Source organism: Bubalus kerabau, chromosome 2 (genome assembly GCF_029407905.1).
Source record: "Bubalus kerabau isolate K-KA32 ecotype Philippines breed swamp buffalo chromosome 2, PCC_UOA_SB_1v2, whole genome shotgun sequence".
NCBI classification, from domain to species: Eukaryota; Metazoa; Chordata; class Mammalia; order Artiodactyla; family Bovidae; genus Bubalus; species Bubalus kerabau.
Genome location: NC_073625.1, coordinates 14,835,957 through 14,855,130, shown reverse-complemented (window position 1 = coordinate 14,855,130; position 19,174 = coordinate 14,835,957). Strand labels below are relative to the sequence as shown.

At 44.2% G+C, this 19,174-nt stretch overlaps 1 protein-coding gene across 27 annotated transcripts in view; it reads left to right on the top strand.

The window, feature by feature from the left end:
- The first annotated feature begins 2,179 nt into the window (after positions 1-2,179).
- The window catches only part of LOC129643032 (uncharacterized), a 150,185-nt gene continuing 133,190 nt past the window's right edge, over positions 2,180-19,174 (top strand). For 10 of the 27 annotated variants that reach the window (XR_008709999.1, XR_008709998.1, XR_008709994.1 and 7 more), the window contains exon 1: positions 2,180-2,613. Coding sequence is in view for 3 of the 27 variants with exons in the window: in XM_055567110.1 (XP_055423085.1) it covers positions 2,511-2,613; positions 17,018-17,101; positions 18,650-18,857 (395 nt within the window). In the remaining 24 variants the exon portion in view is untranslated. Of the gene's footprint in view, positions 2,614-4,527; positions 4,626-8,321; positions 8,504-17,017; positions 17,102-18,649; positions 18,858-19,174 lie in introns of those variants that run through there. The other 17 variants (XR_008710019.1, XR_008710017.1, XR_008710006.1 and 14 more) reach the window with 5 other exon arrangements.

Sequence of the window (19,174 nt, the reverse complement as noted above, 5' to 3'; positions counted from 1 at the left end):
ATGCATGAAAGTGAAAAGTGAAAGGGAAGTCGCTCAGTCGTGTCCAACCCTCAGCGACCCCATGGACTGCAGCCCACCAGGCTCCTCCGTCCATGGGATTTTCCAGGCAAGAGTACTGGAGTGGGGTGCCATTGCCCGGCAGGGATAATAGTATCTAACTTCCAGAGTTTGGTTCTTTTCTGAAACAACAAAAACAAAAATATATAATATATATTTATATACAACAAATATATGAACACATGATATATACGTGTCCATATGTAATGGACCTATACTGAGCAAGGTATGCACTCAAAGATTCTTAGTTTCTGTCCTCTCTTAATTGTCATCCCAATTTTACTGGACTTATTAATCTCATCTGTTAACCTTATTAGTGCATCTATTTCTTAGATATTTTTTCAAAATAAAATTATTATACTTTTGCATCCCTTTGAAGTCAATAGTACTTAAATACTATCTCAGAGAAACAGTCATTCCTTTTTCTTTCTTTTTTTAAAGAAAATACTCATTTGTGATATACCTGTCACATAGTCTTGAAGAATAAGGAAAGTTGGAGGATGAATGACTATTTTCCAGGAGACAGGTAAAGCATATTTGGTAGATTAATTCCCAATTCACCTTCTCAGAGGAAAAGGACAAAACCCTCATTTACCAAGATTCTAAAGAGATTTTCAGACGAGTCCCTGGCCAGTCCCACATCAGTCTTTGTTTCCAAGCCTTCATTCTCCAGAGCTTGGTTTTCTTGACCGGGTCCCAAACCTTTTATTGAACGGCAAGAAGACGTGAGGAAGTGATTGCTGACAGTCACGTGTCTGGTGGCACTCCGGAGAGGGATGGCCTGCGTGCTTATCAAGGAATCAATCTTTCTGCCTATCATCCTCTTTTTCCTGGGAAGAAAGCTGTTTATCGCAATTACCTCATCCAGAACAATTACCTCACTTTAAACTGTTTATTCTCCTGAGAAAGGTGTTTGGGAGCAGGTAACAACTTGACCAGAGAGATGGATTTTTGTACAAGTTCTGTGTCGATGTTGAATGTAGGCAGTGGGGAGCCGTTGACAACTTTGTCTTTCTTTCAAACCAAGACTTCAGTTTCTTTTGGGTCCACCAGGCAAAAGGGGACACACATTCTGACCAGCTGAGTTTAGACACCATTTGGGGGTGGGGGTGGGGCTCAATACTCCGAGAGCATGAGATGCCTTGCCTATGGAGCCTTGAACTCAGAGCCAAACCCCCTGGGGTGTTCTTTGCTCTGAAACTGTGTGGCCCAAGGCAATGTCTCTCAAATGACTCCTTCTGCAGGAGGGAGACTAAGAGGCAACCACAAGGTACTTTCAAAAGCAGTTAAATAAAGATTTGACAGTCTATTCAAAACAAACCACACTTTTAAGAAAAGTCTTCTTTCCTTCTTACAAAGGCCCAGCACGACTGCCTTTCCCTGATGCCTAGGAGGAAGGCAATTGCCAGGGCCCAGATTAAAACAAAACAGGAGCTGTCAGAAACGAGGTAGCTTTCTGAAAAGTTGGGGGAATTCCAGCGTGATTAGAACAGCAGACAAGGAAATTGGGGGTAAATAAAGAAAACTCAATCACATCCTCCGAGGGCACCCATGATCCCCCACCGCTTTCTGTACATCCTTGCATATTTCGCCTAGCTGCAATAATGGGTTTATTCTAGTGATATTTTTTTTTTCCCCACTTGGTATTTGAGTCTTTTTTTTTTTTTTAATGCTTCAAGAGTGTTGCCTGATTTGATTAAAAAAAAAATGGAAGCTAGAGAGGCAGGGCTGGGAAAGGGCTCAAAGTTGAACAGAACAGTGGTTTCCAAGAAGCAGGAGACTCAGGCTGCCGAGATGCTCACATCTTTCTGCGCCGGGTTCGCCTCTACGAAGCCCGCCGGCTCTGCTCGCATCTTTGGAGCGCGCGTGACCTCCGCGAGCCCCGCTCAGGCCCCGCGTCCGCGCTCGCTGAGCTGAGGCTTTTTTACGGAGCGTGCGGGAACCTGGGGCGGGGCGGGGGGCTGTGCGCAGCCGCCGCGAGGCTCACCTGCGCCTCCCGCCGCCCGCCCCACCCAGCGACGCGCGGCCGGCCGCCCCCGCCCCTCCCGCCGCCCCGCCCCGGCCCGGCTCATTGGCTGCCGCTCGGAGGGGAGGAGAAGGGGCGGCCACGGGGGTCTCATTAGGGATGCGGGTTCCCTCCTTACCTCCCTAGTCCGGATCCCGGCGGCGGCGGGAGAGCTGTTCGCGAGCGGTGCGGAGGGGAAGGCGGGCGGCTCCGGCAGTGACCGTGGCGGCGTCAGTCGCCCCGCCGTGGGAGGCTATGGGGACGCGCGCATCCTCTGGGTGCCCAGCGCGCGGCGACTCGGAGCGCCCTGCCCCGCTGCTGTAGGGAGCGGCCGTGGAGCAGTCACTCGCTGAAGACCCCCGGGACCCACTCTCCTCGGCCCCCCTGGCTCGTCGAGCCTTTCCCGGGGCGCGGAAGAGGACCTGTACTCCCAAGTGGGGCGAGCAGTATGGGGAGAGCGGCCGCCGCAGGAAGAGGCGCTGGAGGGGCGCGCCAGTGGCTCCCTTGGCTGGGGCTCTGCTTCTGGGCGGCGGGGGCTGCGGCTGCCCGAGGTAAGCGCGGGGCCCAGCGGGCGGCGGGGCCGGGTGGGGGGAGGTGGGGACGCGGGAGAGGCGACTGATCGGGACCCGCACCGATGGCCTTGGCTTCGCAAGTTGCGCCCTGCCCCTCCCCGCACGCGCGGAGCGCAAGGGGTGGCTGTCGGGTGGAGGACCTCCGAGGGGACCACTGTCTGTCTCCCACCCCAAGTTTGAGATCAGCTGCAATCCTACAGGTTGCTGGGACCGCTGGGCCCCTACCCTGCCTTGATTCTCTTCGTTCGCTCCCTTTTCCGAGCCCTCCCCAATTGCTGCAGACTGGAGTCCGCCGCTCTCTTCACTCCAATCTCGCTCTCTCGAGTCCACTCCACTTCCTTCCGAAGCGAGCCCGTTCTCGGCTGGGCGCCCGGAGGGGTGTCCGAGAGCTCCTGGGGAGAAGGGACCGGGTATTGGGAGACTCGGTAGGATGGGCTTGAATGGAGATCGCGCCTTTTCCCTTTAGGGACCAGCACTTAGGTTGAGGTCCGCGAAGCTCGAGACGCCTTGGGCGACAGCAGCCCGAGGTCGTGGGCAGCACTGGGCTGTCTTTCAAGAAGGCCGCCGTGTACCCGGGAAAGCTGTGTGCGCGGGCCGCGCGTAACTGCGCCTGCAGTGCCCAGCCGGGTTCGCAGTTGGCCCGAGGCCGGTCGCCCGGCGCCTGGTTTCCCTGCCGGGTGCCGGCTCCTGCCCGGGAGCTCGCCGGCGCGGGGCCCCTGAGAGGCAGGGAAGCCGCTGCTTCTTTCTATTTAGAGACGTAGACCCCATTTTTCCTGGCTCCTTTGGACTCCAGTAGAGGGAAATTTTGCAACTGGTTTCAGCTCCACCTTGAGCGAGGACGGGGAGCATCAACTTAAAACCCGCGGACTTGTTTGAAGGTGATCAGAGGCAGTGTTACGCATTGCTTGAGGACTGTGCCTTTTACCTTTGAAATCACCAGGAAGCTTCTCCTTCCCGCTCTTCTTTACCTTTCTTTATTTCCTGGGTGTCATCCATTAGGCTTAGAATTTGTAAATTACATTCAGTGACTTACCTAACGCTGGTCTGGCGAGAGGTGAAACAGACCTGCCCACCTCATTTCCCTCGAACATACTGTGAGTAGGCACGAGACAGAAAAGGGTGGAAAGGGTTGAGGATGATCATAAAAGAACCAGTATCATCTCATTTTTATAAAAGCTAACGGTGTGTTAAAAGCAGTCTTGCTGCCTGGAATGAAGAATTAAAAAAAAAAAAAGGTGGATAGAGGTTTTTCCCCTTTTATGATCCTGTTCAGTGACTATTTGCATTTCATTTCCTGAAAAGTTTTTTTTCCCCCTCCTTTTAATGGAGTAGGCTTTTAAAAAGGCAGGAAAGGCTAAAAATGAGCCAGTGATTGCACACACTGATGGTGGGGAGCATAGTTCTTTTCCTTGCTGGAAGAAGCACAAGCTTCAGCCATTTAATTTACTACGGAGAATGCCTCCTTGCAAAGTCGGCTCTGAGTTGTTTTTAATACACTGTTCTGGGGGAAAGCGGGCCTTTTCTGTCCTGAATGTTGATTTTAAATGTCTGAGTTTCCACTTGGCTATTCTATGCTGAGTACCGAAGAGTGACTGATGCCACATACTGACCTTTGGAATTTGGTTGATGGGTCTGTCTTGAATCTAGCTTGAAACAAGAGGTGCGGACTTGCCAAAAAGCCTCTTGGATGGAGTTTTGCTGGCTGTGAAACTAAGGCTAGCACCTCTTGTCGGCAAGCTGTTCTTCGGAGGACTCCTGGAAAACATACTGTACACTCTGCAGGCTTATTTACAACAAATGCCTTGCTCAGATCATAGTAATGTTCAAGACACATGGAGTGGAGCTGTACATCTGACTAATATTTCCCTTGTAATATTTTACTTGCTGGGGCAGCAAGCCCATTACCTTTAGCACCTGTCAGAGATTCCCCAGGAAATGAGCAGTAAACAGGCTGCAAGTCTGCGAAGCCACACGTACCTGACTTGGGACAGGTGAGCACAATTGAGTTTTTCAGAACAAAGGGTGGGTTTCAATGTTACTTCAGTTCTCCCAGCCCAGGAAGGTGCCCTTTCATTGAAAGCAAGATGAGGTTCCCCTGGGGACGTGTTTACTAAGTGGTGTCTCTGGGGATGGCCTCTTGTCGTTCTTACTTATCCAAGTAAATAGTTTTTTATGTTGTTCTTTTCACATTGTTTTGAACCAAGCTTCTCTGCTTTCCCTCAACAACAGGATAGACAGAACTAGGCTCTTGACTTTGGCTATATAATACTATTGAACAATTCAGTAGCCATTTCTTTACAATTAGCTGTCATTTATTTGTTTCCAAGATGATTGTACCAACTCCTTTCCCTCCCCTTTTCTTTCATTCCATATTTAAAGTAAAACCGTCTGAAAATCGGAATGAGATTTCAGATGATTGGCTTTGAGTGTCCTCAAAAAGGAAACTACCTGGGGCAACAGACTGCCTGAATATACTACGTTCTGGTTCTCTTCTTTGTAAGCTAGACTGACTTCAGATTTATGTTGCTGATGGATAGCATACCGTAAGGAAGGCACTTGGGTACCATGATTACCGTATATTTTAACACTTTCCAACTTGAAAGAAAGTGGTTTAAAAGTTATTCATGACCTGCCAAGTGCTAATTGAATCCCCATCATGTTGTCACACTGATTTGTTTTTGTTCTTTGAAAAAAAGGAGCCTCACTGTTGATCTGGTTGTAATTCCTCTGTTAGCTACTGTACTTACGAGATCCCAGTCTGAAGGCAGGGAGGAAGATGATCTCAGGTAGGCTGAGCTTTCACCCAGTTTCTTTAAAAAATTTTTCTGGACAATGCAATCTTCCTTACCGTAACCATAGCAATGCATTAAGGGCAAGAGAAATATATGTCTACTTTATGGGCACAGTAGGTCGTGTGGTTTGTGCATACTTAAATCCATTTACCTCCCTCATTCCTACAGTTTTAAATCTATATTCACTTTCTCCTTAATGAACATTATTACTGCCTCCCCTGCCCTACATTCTGCTGCTTTTTCCTCCAAAATCGGCCATTCCACAGAGGGCTATGAAAAAAGAGCCTTTTCTCCCAATTTCTTGATGGGTTTTTCTTTTTGTGACTCTTGGATTGTGCTCTTAGTTTGAGCAGTCCAGCGATACATTCTTTTCCTACCCAACAAAGGCTTCAGCTCAGGAAATCGCTTTAAGTATCTCCGTTGTTAAGAAATTTCATTGTTTTTACCTGGCCATATAATAGCAGCACCTGTCACCATTTTCTTTTTTTTTTTAATATTCTTACTAGGAAAAATAGTAATGTCAGCCTTCCATTCGTCTCACTCTTTGAGTGACATGTCTGTGGTTTTTTAAGTGGTACCCTGCAGGCTGGGAAAACCTGTGGAACCCCGGGAATCCTCAGCGAGTTCCATCAAAACTCTCTAAGTGGGACTGGTAGGTCCATACCCTGCAGTCTCAGTCGTTGGGGAAACCCTTTCCTGTTGCCTCAATGACTCATAAACTTTTCACCATCCTCCTTCCACCAAATAATGACCCTGCTTAAAGTATCGCCAGCTTTCAAGGTTTCTCAAGAAATAGCCTGTTCAGGAGTTCATGAAATTTGATATCACTTCCTTGGGTCTGTCTTCTTTTTTAAATATGGAGGCTGGGGACCCAGACCATAGGGGTTATAGTCTAATCCCAAAGACAGGTGTATGAAGAAAGATTTATTCCATCACATCCTCTTAAGGAAGGTGATGGTGGTGTTATAGAGTGTCTTCTTAATGGGCAGACACAGGTGTTCACAGAGCCAGAACATGTCCCCCTTCTTGTTACACCTTAGCCATGAATTCTGATCGTCCCTTTCGTTGGGTGGTACCACTTGACCCACTGCGTTATTGTCTCGTCTTCTGTCCTCCTTATTCAGCTGCCTCCATGAACAAACAGCCTCAAATAACCAAAGGGAGCTTTCTTCTGTCATTCTTGGCCACAGGCTCTAGGTCATAGCACTTACCTGCTCACCCGCTAGTGTGTTCAGTACCTGCCATTGGCAGGAGACCTATCATTGCTGCTCTTTATATCATGCCTGTTCTTTAAGAGAAGGTGTTTTTGCAGCCTTGCTTGAATATTAAATAATACTAGTAGTGACTGTATTTATGGGCTTCCCTGGTGGCTCAGTGGTAGAGAATCCTCCTGCCAATGCAGGAGATGTGGGTTTGATCCCTGGGTGGGGGATGATCCCCTGGAGGAGGAAATGGCAACCCCCTCCAGTGTTCTTGGTCTGGAGAATCCCATGGACAGAGGAGCCTGGTGGGCTACAGTCCATAGGGTCTCAAAGAGTTGGGCGCTAAGCAACAGAGCATGCACGCACACCTTGGTTAATTAAAGAATTTTACATGTGTTAGCTCATAGAATGCTTAAAATAAGTCTTTGAGGTGAGCACTCTTAAGATTTTTCTGTTTAAGACAAGAGAACAACTTCACAGAGAGGTCAGGTTCCTTGCTCAAGGCCATGAAGTTTATTTTGTGGTGGTGCCTGGATTTGAACCCACGCAGTCCCGCTCCAGAGCCCACGGTAAAGAGGCTTTTCTAAGCTGTGCCGAAAGCAAAACGGCTCTGATATTTTGGTGACACGAGGGCTAAAATTATCTTTCTAACTATGAGATTTGCAGAAGAATTTAGAGGAGCTTAAATAAATCTATAAATGTATTCAGCTACATCTCAGAGATTTATGTTGTATGGAAACAGCCACCCTCTCACCATTCAGCTTAATATACTTTGGGATCAGATTCACACTTAAAATTCTGAGCACCAGCTTCTAATGCGATAGCTTGTACCCCCCACCTCCAATTTTGAATTTCAGCACAAAATATTGCTCTGATTGAATACGCCATCCATGGAATGGCAGATCCCAAGAGACTATTTGTTGCCTGTCTTGTATTTTTAGCCTTGTTTGCCGGGGAAATGTGAAGCATGAGATTCAAGACTAGATTGTTAACACCAGAGGTTGCTGTTTCTGCTGTTTTGGGTACTCCTGCTGCTGCTTCTGCGAGGCAGATGGCTCGATTCATTTATAGAAGAGAGAGATTCGTTCTGTTTTGCATCTCCACTTTGAGAAGAACTTTTAATTGTTTGGTACCACATTGCGTTGTCTGCTCTTAACTGTGTGCGTACACATGCTGTGCGTAGATAACGGGCAGAAATTAGGCGGATGTTCCCGTGTTCAGTTTGGACCGCGTTAGAAATCGACGGTGCACTCTCATGCTTCTGGAGGATTTCTTTGAAAAGTGGATTTGTGCACAGGACGGTGGGGACCGCGTATGTTGTTCTCCACACCCCCGCCCTCTCTGGACTTCCCTGGACTAAGAAATTAGGGGCAGAAATATTAGGGTTGTGTTGGTGGGGCTAAAGTAGAAACCAGAACGTGGAGTCCGCTTGTCGGCTTACGTCAGACCACGACCGGATGTAAACTGTTCCCTGATGTTTCAGGTTGTCAAATGTTTCTTAATACGGTTTCCAAGAGGACAGGAGTTCAGGGAGGCCTCTATTTCTCCTATATGATCAGTTTCTTCTGACAGTTTCCTTCCTAATTAAGAAAGCCGGAAGCCAAAAGCTGTCTTCCAAGTGAGGTCAGTTAACAGCCTTACTTAAAGCAAGTATTGACTTTCTGCCCCCAGATTTCTGGTTCATAAAGTGCTAAAGAGCCTCTCTCCCCAGAATGAGAGACCTTGACACTCTATCTGCTTCTGCTGGAACCTGGCTTATAAGGATGGGAGGAAGCATATGGGTAATTTCACTGCAACCCCATGGAATTTGACTCAGGATGGGTTTTACAAGATGTGTTGTTTCACTTCCACTGAATGGTGTAACTTCTCAATCAGGTAAGTCCAAGGGAAAATGACACTGCAGACATCCCCTGAAGGTAAGTGATTTGGCAGGCAGTCATAGGAAGCAGGAGATACTAGAGGTTAAAGCAAAGAAATCCTGATGACTTCAAGGGCCCAACCAACATTGGGATGACTAGGCTTAATGTCATTCATAGATTTTACTATAAAAGCAAGTGTATTTACTAAATATTGAATTAGAAGATTTGCCTCTATAAGAAATTTGTGGCACATTCTGTGGAGTTGTTTTCGTGAGATTGGTGGTTCCTGCCTTGTCACAGTACTTATTTAGTAGTTACTGTCTTTATTTGAATTTAATTTAATAAAATCTCCTGGAAGAGGAAGGGAAACCAAATGATCACGGGTTATGAAAGCTAGGCTGGTAATATTTGAAATACACAAATCAGGGCTTTTCAAATGTTAATGTATGTTTGAATCACTGCACATCTTGTTAAAATGCACATTCGGATTCCGTAAATCTGGGGAGGGGCCTGAGTTTCCATTTTCTGACAAACTTCCAGATGACACTGTCTGACCACACTTTGAGTAGCAGGTCATGGATGGTAGTAATTCAAGATTAAGAAAAAAAAATTTTTTTTTAATCTTCAGTATTGCTTTTCACTTGGAAGACAGTATGAAGTAGGGTCCTATGTAAGAGTATTGTAAAAATGCCAATAGAAGAATAGGCAAAGACAAATGTCAGTTTTAACACAGAGAAATGTAGAACCACTTATAAAGCATTCAGGGAGAGCCCCATTCTGATGGAATATCGTGTCTTGTTTCCAGCATTTGGAATGATGGGTGTAATATTTTCAAAGGCTTGGGTTTTGTTTTGAAGTAATGGAGGACTTAAGTCTGTTCCTAGTTCATTAAGAAACTGAGTCCCCCAGAAGTTGAACAACCCAAAGTCAGAGTTTTATTGAATTAAGGACCTTTTCTACCTCCTTTCATCTTATCGTATCTCTTGACTTGCGCTGTACTTAAAAATGATCCCGAGTTCAGGATATTGAAAGTGAGGCTGTACGGAAGGGAGAAGTCGAACAGAAACAGTTGGTTAAAAACAAAAGCAGAGGAATGTTCACGTGGGGCACATTTGCTCCCCAAGCAGCTGGATCCTGACATGATGTGGGAGTAGGTTTTGGGTCCTCTTTGCTGTGTCTGGACTTCCCTGGTGGCTCAGACGGTAAAGCGTCTGTCTACGATGTGGGAGACCTGGGTTCGATCCCAGTTGGGAAGATCCCCTGGAGAAGGAAATGGCAATCCACTCCAGTACTATTGCCTGGAAAATCCCATGGACAGAGGAGCCTGGTAGGCTACAGCCTATGGGGCTGCAAAGAGTCGGACACGACTGAGTGACTTCACTTTCACTTGCTGTGTCTACTTGGCAATGGCCGTCTCGCTTAATGTTACTTAACCCTGCACTGGCAGGGCTGGTCCCATAACACATGCTAAACAATATTTTTTATTTTAACCTTATTATGTTAAGGTATCAGATCAGATCAGATCAGTCGCTCAGTCGTGTCGGACTTTGCGACCCCATGAATCGCAGCACGCCAGGCCTCCCTGTCCATCACCAACTCCTGGAGTTCACTCAGACTCACATATATCGAGTCAGTGATGCCATCCAGCCATCTCATCCTCTGTCGTCCCCTTCTCCTCCTGCCCCCAATCCCTCCCAGCATCAGAGTCTTTTCCAATGAGTCAACTCTTCGCATGAGGTGGCCAAAGTACTGGAGTTTCAGCTTTAGCATCATTCCTTCCAAAGAAATCCCAGGGCTGATCTCCTTCAGAATGGACTGGTTGGATCTCCTTGCAGTCCAAGGGACTCTCAAGAGTCTTCTCCAACACCACAGTTCAAAAGCATCAACGATTTCTAAAATTTACTCAATATTGTGATAAAATATTCAGGAAAATTTAGTTACCATAATAAATTAAATAACTGTAAGAGGGTTTTACATATGCCAACCCCCCTACAACAGATTGTAAAGCCAACATTCCTGGATGCATGTGTGCGTGCTAAGTTGTTTCAGTCGTGTCCGACTCTTTGCAACCCCATGGACTGTAGCCCTCCAGGCTCCTCTGCCCATGGGATTCTCCAGGCAAGGATACTGGAGTGGGCTGCTGTGCCCTCCTCCAGGGGATCTCCCCAATCCAAGGATCAAACCTGCAGCTCCTACATTGCAGGCAGATTCTTCGCTGCTGAACCACCAGGGAAGCCCACATTCCTGGATACGTTCTTCTAAAAAGACGATTAAGTGTAAGATGTGACACTATCATGGAGGGCTGTTTGCAATAATTCATTTGCATGTAATTTGACATTTTTAGGTCCATTCACAGTTGGGATAGTTTTGTATTTTTACATCCACCCTGATATGGAGCAGATGATGAAATTAAGGTTTAGAGACTTTTTTTCCCACCCAAGGCTGGACAGAGAGTCATAAATAGCACTAGGACCAGACGCCGAGTCTCCAAATGGTTTCTGGGACTTTCTGACTACCTTGTCAGTCTGTTCTATTTATTTTGGTACCAAATAAGTTGATTGCACTTAAGTTGGATCTTAACAACATTCTGCTCGTACTACTTTTGAGACAGGACTGGGAATCCACGAACAGGTGTGATAGAAGGAGAAATAAATGAGTAAAAAATTTCAGTGATAGCTGTTGACTTCTTGGTTTATGTGGTGGTATGTTTCTCATGATTATGAACATAAGTGGTCCCATCTGGGAAAGGGAACAAGTAGAAGAGTGTCAGGAGTGACAGAGGCAAGTGAAATTGTGAATATATGGAAAATAGTATACTGTGTGCCGTATATGTGCTTCCCTGGTAGCTCAGCTGGTAAGGAATCTGCCTGCAATGCAGGAGACCCAGTTCAATTCCTGGGTGGGGAAGATCCCCTGGAGAAGGGATAGGCTACCCACTGTTGTATTCTTGGGCTTCCCTGGTGGCTCAGATGGGAAAAGAATCCGCCTGCAATGCAGGAGACCTGGATTTGATCCCTGAGTTGGGAAGATCCCCTGGAGGAGGGCATGGCAACGCACTCCAGTATTCTTGCCTGGAGAATCCCCATGGACCGAGGAGCCTGGCGGGCTACAGTCCATGGGGTTGCAAAGAGTTGGACACGACTGAGTGACTAAGCACACACACATACTGTAGTATGGCCTCAGTGGTATGTAAACTATCCTGAGGAGTTTGCTAACTAAATTTCTTAAAGGGATTAAAATTTAGTTCATTAAAGTAACATCACAGTTTGTTCTTCTGCAGTTTTATTTTAAAGATGTCATTATAGGCACAAAGCACTTTTTAGAAATACAGTCCTGGCTTCTTAATCTGAATCTCTTTCTAAATACATTGTGTTTATTAGTATTGGGTTGGCCAAAAGGTATGTTTGTAGTTTTCAAACGAACCTTTGGGCCAACCCAGTAATCTTGTGCTTTTTTCTCTCTGTATACAGTTTAGAGATAAGATTAAATTCTTTTGATTTGTGCTGCTGCTGCTAAGTCGCTTCAGTTGTGTCCAACTCTGTGCGACCCCATAGACAGAAGCCCACCAGGCTCCCCGTCCCTGGGATTCTCCAGGCAAGAACACTGGAGTCGGTTGCCATTTCCTTTTCCAATGCATGAAAATGAAACGTGAAAGTGAAGTCGCTCAGTCGTGTCCAACTCTTCGAGACCCCATGAACTGCAGCCTACCAGGCTCCTCCGTCCGTGGAATTTTCCAGGCAAGAGTACTGGAGTGGGGTGCCATTGCCTTCTCCTTTTGATTTGTACCTGGAAGTTATCTGAGAGGAGGAGAAGGGGATGACAGAGGATGAGATGGTTGGATGGCATCACTGACTCAATGGACATGTGTTTGAGTAATCTCCGGGAGTTGGTGATGGACAGGGAAGCCTGGCGTACTGCAGTCCATGGGGTCCCAAAGAGTCAGACACAACTGAGTGACTGAGCTGAACTGAACCATGTATTTGGACTTGCAATAATAATTTTCATCAATGTGTCTTTAAGAATTATCTCCTCTATTTTTGAAAAAGAAATAGGAAAAAAAATACAGACCACAAAATGAAATTCTTTGCTGGAGAAATATATGTGTTGTAAGCCTTTTGAAAGGAGCTGGGAAAATTGTAACTGTCCTTCATCTGAATAGTCAACCCTTGTATCTCCCTCAGCCTACAGACCTGCAGCTGCAGTGATTGCCAGAAGCTTGCATCAGGAAACTTCCCAAGTTATCTCCCTTCAAAAAAAAAAAAAAGGCAATCAGGAGGTTCACAGGTTTTGTCAGTGTTAGGTGTGTGGGTGGGATGTAAGTGTTTGGGGGGTTTGTTTTAAAGGAAGAATGGTTTTAAAAATATTTGTCATTTTTTTTTCACCTTGGAGCAAAGAGTACATAAAAATAAAATGCCACCCACCCATCCCAAATACAAAAATGAAAACTAAAACCCATTGGCTATTATCGCAAGTTTAGCAGACCGCTTGAAATGCGCATCAATCTTGGAGAGCAATGTGGAAAGACAGCCCTCCCCTATCATATCCTGCAGCAGACAACACCATCACTTGTGCAGTCAATTATTAATAATTGTCAAGGGGATAAGTGCCTTAATGTGCAGATATCTGTATGTATGTAGTATATATTAGTAGAATGTCATATATCATCATCATTGCAAACTTACATCATTAAAGTTCAATGCTATTAATTTAAATGCCATTAATAACACTTAAACTTGAGATGGAGACACAGTTTTGACTTGATCGTCAGGTTCTTAATTTGAGTGCCCCGTTTCTTGCTTTCTCCCTGATCTTTCCCATCCAACCCCCAACTCTCAGTCTCCTCTTGCTCCCTGTCTCCTCGCCAAGTCAAAACTGCCTTCCTGGGACTTCCCTGGCGGTCCAGTAGTTAGGACTCAGTGCTTCCACTGCAGGGGGCATGGGTTCGATGCCTGGTCAGGGAACTAAGATCCCACATACCATGTGGTGTGGCTCCCCCCCAAAAAAAGTAGCTTTAAAAATAATAACAGGAAAAAAACAAAAACAAAACCTTGCCTTACTATTTGAGCAGTGTGGTGGGCTGCAAATTAAAGGCTGCATGTCCTGCAAAGGTCACTTTTTTCCTCTGGTTCTTTTATTTCTAAAATAAGAAGAGACAGCGTTATCATCAGACTTCCTTCCTGCTCTAATATTATTGTATGATGCACCCTGGTTGTTTTAAGTACCATTTCTTCACAGTATTTTTGGCATATCAGGCGGCATTTCATGGTATTTTAAATGTGTCAAAACCTTCAGTAACAAGTACTCCAAAAGAATTTTTAGGACGAGTTAGTAGGACTTCAGGAATGTTGTTGGTGAGCCTTGGCTCAAGTGTTTTCAAGAATCATCAGTAAAAGAAGTGTGATTTTTACATATGAATTTCTCTTAAATCAGTGGTTGTAAACTGTTGCACGCATGTGCAACTCCAGCAGCAGAAGTAGGGTGAGTGTGGAAAAGGGCCGAGTGGGTTAGAGTCCATCCACGGCAGCCCGTTGTTGCCCAGCTGGGCGCATGGACCCACAGTTGCTAGGCTGACTTTTTATATTTTAGCAGAAACCATCTATATGCTATTTCATGGTACATTTCTAGATTTGAACCTTTCTCAAGTTATTTTAGTAAAACGCCTTTAATTCAACAAAAGTCACAGGATACAGCACTCAACCTTCCAGTTTGTCTCAAGACAAGGACTTTTGCCACCTTTTGTTAGATTTAAAGGGTCAGGGAATCAGTTGGTCCTCATTTTCAACGATGGTCTTTGAGCTCTGCTAATAAAGCTTTTTATAGCTTTGTGGAGGAGTGTTGTCTATTGTCTTCCTTTCCTCTTTTGTTTTCTTGCAGTTTGATGACCATCTTTTAGTGTTTGGGTTGCTTTTTCTTTGTGTGTGTGTGTGTGTGTGTGTGTGTGTGTGTATCCATTGTCGTTTTTAGGTTTGCTATCCCCGTGAGGTTTTGATACAGCAGTCTATATATTGGGTTGGCCAAAACGTTTGTTCAGGTTTTCCCATATCCAAACGTTTTGGCCAACCCAGTTTGTACAGAATTGGTCTTTTTCCTGTCTAGAGAAATTCCGTTAGCATTTGAGGAGCATTGTCTAAAAGCAAAAGATCGAAAGCATGTGAGTGGCCTTTTATTTAACACAGGATAAAAATTAATTTGATCAGTAAGTTCTTTGTGCCGCTGCATCCCATTTGTAAAGAAGAATCATAAAATTGTATTGCTGAAAATGTATAGGACCCTAACATGTCTAGTGAGTGAGTGTTAGTTGCTCGATTGTGTCCGACTCTTTGTGACCCCATGAACTGTAGCCTGCCAGGCTCCTCTGTCTGGAATTCTTTAGGCAAGAATACTGGGGTGGGTTGTCATTTCCTTCTCCAGGGGATCTTCCTCACCCAGGGACTGAACCTGGCTCTCCTGCATTTCAGATGGATTCTTTACCATCTGAGCTACCAGGGAAATCCCAAAATGTCTATACTGAAGCTCAGATCTCTGCATAAGCAACTGAGGTCTAAAGAAGCGGCATAGATTGCTTGCCTTGTAGGAGATCATTTCTATGAATGTTTGCCTATGAACCCAGATCTTCATTTTCTCAGGGTTCTTGCCTCTTCTTCTTTTTGGATCCATAATAACAATCACAATCAGTAGAGGCACCAAGGAATTCAAAAGAATGATACCCTGAGACTAAAGCCTATTGATTATTTCACCCAGCTGTTAAAGGATGTTTCCCTTTTGCTTAAAATGTTTGTTTTTCTAAATACCTTTGAAATAGGATAGATTTTTCATCTTTGGTGCTGTTCTGAATCATAGAATGATGAGGCTGTGATTTAAGGGGCTCACAGTTTATCGTAGCAGAGCTAATGACCTATATTACATTTTCTGTATCTACATCATAGATTGGTTTTGTGTTTTTATGAAATTTAGGGTGAGTCAAGCTTTTGTTCCAATTACTTACCCTCTGCATCTTTGGTAAAAATTTTGTTCATTCAGTATGAATTCACTAGAAGACCCTAAATATGTTCTAAATATGGTTATTAAAAATTCTGTACATTGGATGAAGTTAGTCACTTCTCTTCAGCTCAGACTATGTGATGTTACTGCCATGAGTTAGAAGAGAAAACCTTATGCTTTATCCAAGGAAATAACTTTAGTGTGAATATTTGCCACACAACTCCTAATTCTTATCTGGATAAGGAAATTGCTTCCACTTTTTATGTTTCCCTATTTAAATCTGGATATTCATGTGTGGTGAGAAGGTAATACTTTCCAGTTGGAATGGTGAGCTAGGTCCATTGTGATGAGGTGGTGTTAATTCAGATGGATTCAGAGGTTGGGTGCTTAGAGGACCACTAGATGGAGCAGATTCTCAATGTGCACAAGTAATAGACTTCCTGGGTAGGAAAGTTCCCCTGGAAAAGGCTACCCACTCCAGTATGCTTGGGCTTACCTGGTGGCTCAGACGGTAAAGAATCAATCCACCTGCAATGTGGGAGACCTGGGTTCGATCCCTGGGTCGGGAGGATCCCCTGGAGGAGGACATGGCCACCCACTTCGTTGTTTTTACCTGGAGAATCCCCACGGACAGAGGTGGGCTACAGTCCATGGGGTTGAAAAGAGTTGGACACAACTGAGCGATTAAACACAGCACAGTTGACTTGTACTTCTTAGAAGAAAGCTTTTTGAGGCTGGCAGCAGGTTGCCAGTGATACCCTCAAAAGGTCATTTGGATCCAAAGAGAGTGACTGGATGTAATTTTGAAAACCTCAATTGCTTCCCCTTCTTGCCATCTCTGGTAGTTTATTTTTGGCCACACCTTGTGGCATGTGGAATTTTAATTCCCTGACCAGGGATTGAATCCTCACCCCTGCAGTGGAATCTGAGTGCTAATCTCTGGACCACGGCCAGGGAAGTCCCATTGATCTTTATCTTAGAGTGAATTTTGCATCTCTGATGGCCACGATAACTTTCAAAAAACAATCCCTGTAGTTGAGCTGGAGCTTATAAACTCCAGTGACTCTGTGATGATTATTCATGTTGAAGCCACCTTGTTGGAAAAGTGTTAGACGTGGAGGGTGTGGAAAACTTCCGATTCTTGGAGATTAGGTGTCAAAATATTCAGGGTTTGGTTATTTTTAGCAGTTATCAGTGAAGGTTCTTGCTGCTGGAAATAATGATTAGGTTTTAAAGCTGCAAATTCCCAGCCATCACCCAAAGGACCCCCTGCCTGTCCACCCTTTTTTTTTCCCAAACTGGTAGAAACGCTGACCTCTGTAATATTGTCACTCAGGTTAAGTGAAAAGATGACAGAGAAGTGCTTTGAATGTGTGTGCCTACTAGCTTTAAAGTTTGAAATTGATATTTAATATTTAAGCAGTTTCATTGAAACATAGTAGATTGAAAAATGAGTGCCAAATGTTGAACGTCACCTCTGTTTAGAGAGATACGTATGTGTGTAATTTAAATTTTGAAGAGAAAATTTAATCCTCGTGTTCTCAATCAGCTGATGCCAGGACCTCCATCTCAGAAAAACTTACTCAGCATCTCAGGGGAGAGGATCCACTGATACTGTTTTTAAGTTCCTCAGGTGAGTCTCAGTTTGAGAACCAAAGATTGAGAGCCACTGGTTTAGTGGGTACATTGATTGTGAGCAAATATAGAAACTGATCCTGTTTTTGTCTTTTGTTTCCTTTGAGATTTAGAGAAGATATTTGACAATCCTGGTCATAGCAAAGTGTAAGGGATTAAGGTGGCCACCCAGGTTTCTTCTCCCCATTGAATTAAGCCTTAGATTTTCATGTTGGATCACAAATAACTTGGATGATTGGCATTGGATAATGGTACTCAGCATTTCAGTCTTTAGGAACTTGCCTCTTCCTGCTAGGAAGGAGGAACTGAGGTATTGATCAAAAGGATGTGATTAAATAAGAGACATGATATAATAAAGGAACAGAGTTTTAAGAACTCAGGGTTGGAGGTTGTACCATATGTTTCCCTTCCAACAAGAGCTCAAGGGCCCACGAATGGAGAGTCCTACTAGGGCTCATCTAACGTCTCCTAGGTCCAGGATATAAGTGATAAGTGATCACATTTATAAGTGGGTTTCTATCTTTGTGCTCATCGTGGTATTGAATGAAGGCAGCATAGTCCCTGTTACAGTGTTGGGCTGGCCCTATCGGCACTGTTGCTGTTGACGGAATTGGGTGGGAACAGCTGGTACCTCTTTGCCAATTTAGGAACTATGACATAGCAATTCTTTCTAAAGCAAGTGTTTCTTAAAGTTCTATTCTGCTCACGGCTGCCAATGGTTCCTTCTTTGTCTGTGAAATCAAATAATTTTGTGATCAATTGTTGCACATGAGTTTAGTTCAAAGAATCAAAATGGGTATCTGTGCACTTCACCACCATATTGATAGAATGTTATCAACCCTTGACTCATCTCTGTGTTTCTCCTTTATTCTCATCCCGCTGGTTCTCCTTCAGAAATAATATTACTTGAATTTTGTGCCTATCATTTCCTGGTCTTTAAAACTATTTTAAACAAATATGTAGGTATTCCTAAACAGAGTTTACTTTTGCCTCTTTTTGACATATATTTATAGTCTTCAGCAATTGTTTTTTTCACCCAGTATTAGTTTTCAGCTATGTTATGTTGAATCACTTCCCTCCCTTACAATATTTGGTGCTGTGACTGAACCATAATTGACTTATTTATTTTACTCTCAGTGATATTTGGCTTGTTTTCAGGTTTTTTTTTTTCTATTATGAAAAGTGCTACTAGGAACATTCATGTACATGTCTAATGGTACCCACTTTTCAAGTGTTTCTCATCTGAGAGTAAATTAGTAAGACCCAGAGCATGAGTATGTTAGAATTTCCAGATAAGCCAAAGCATTTTTCAAAGATGAGTTCTCATCACTTCACATCAGCCAACAGTTAATATTTCCAGGCCTAGAGATTTCTGCTAATTTAGTGGGTATAATATGATTATCTCTGAATGGACTTAATTTCCATATCCCTGATTACTAATGAAGTTAAACATTGTTTCATTTATTTCATTGCCGTTTATATTTCTTCTATAAACACCTACTCAAGTCTTTTGCTCATTTTTTCTATTTGTCTTAATGAATTACAGGAGTTTTAAATGCACATGTGTGTGTGTGTTTGCGCATACTAAGTCACTTCAGTTTTGTCCAACTCTTTGTGACTCTATGGACTGTAGCCGCCAGGCTTCTCTGTCCGTGGGGATTCTCCAGGCCAGAAGACTGGAGTGGGTTGCCATGCCCTCCTCCAGGGGATCTTCCTGACCCAAGGATTGAACCCACATTCTCCTGCACTGGTAGGTGAGTTCTTTACCACTAGCGCCACCTGGGAAGCCCGTGTGTGTGTGTGTGTGTGTGTGTGTGTGTGTGTGTGTGTGTGTATTTTAATAAGCTTTAATGTTATATGTGGTTGGAATTTCTTCCAGTTTTTTTTTAACTTAATGGTATTTTCTGATGACTTGACTTTTTAATGTTATCTTCTTATGAACTCAGGTTTTAATTTTATGGTAATCAGTGTTGTCAATCATTTTATGTTCTTCTGTGTATGTTTAGGAAATCCTTCCTGAATCTCATAAAGTATATTCTTCTAGTAGTCTAAAATTGTATATTTTGGTCTT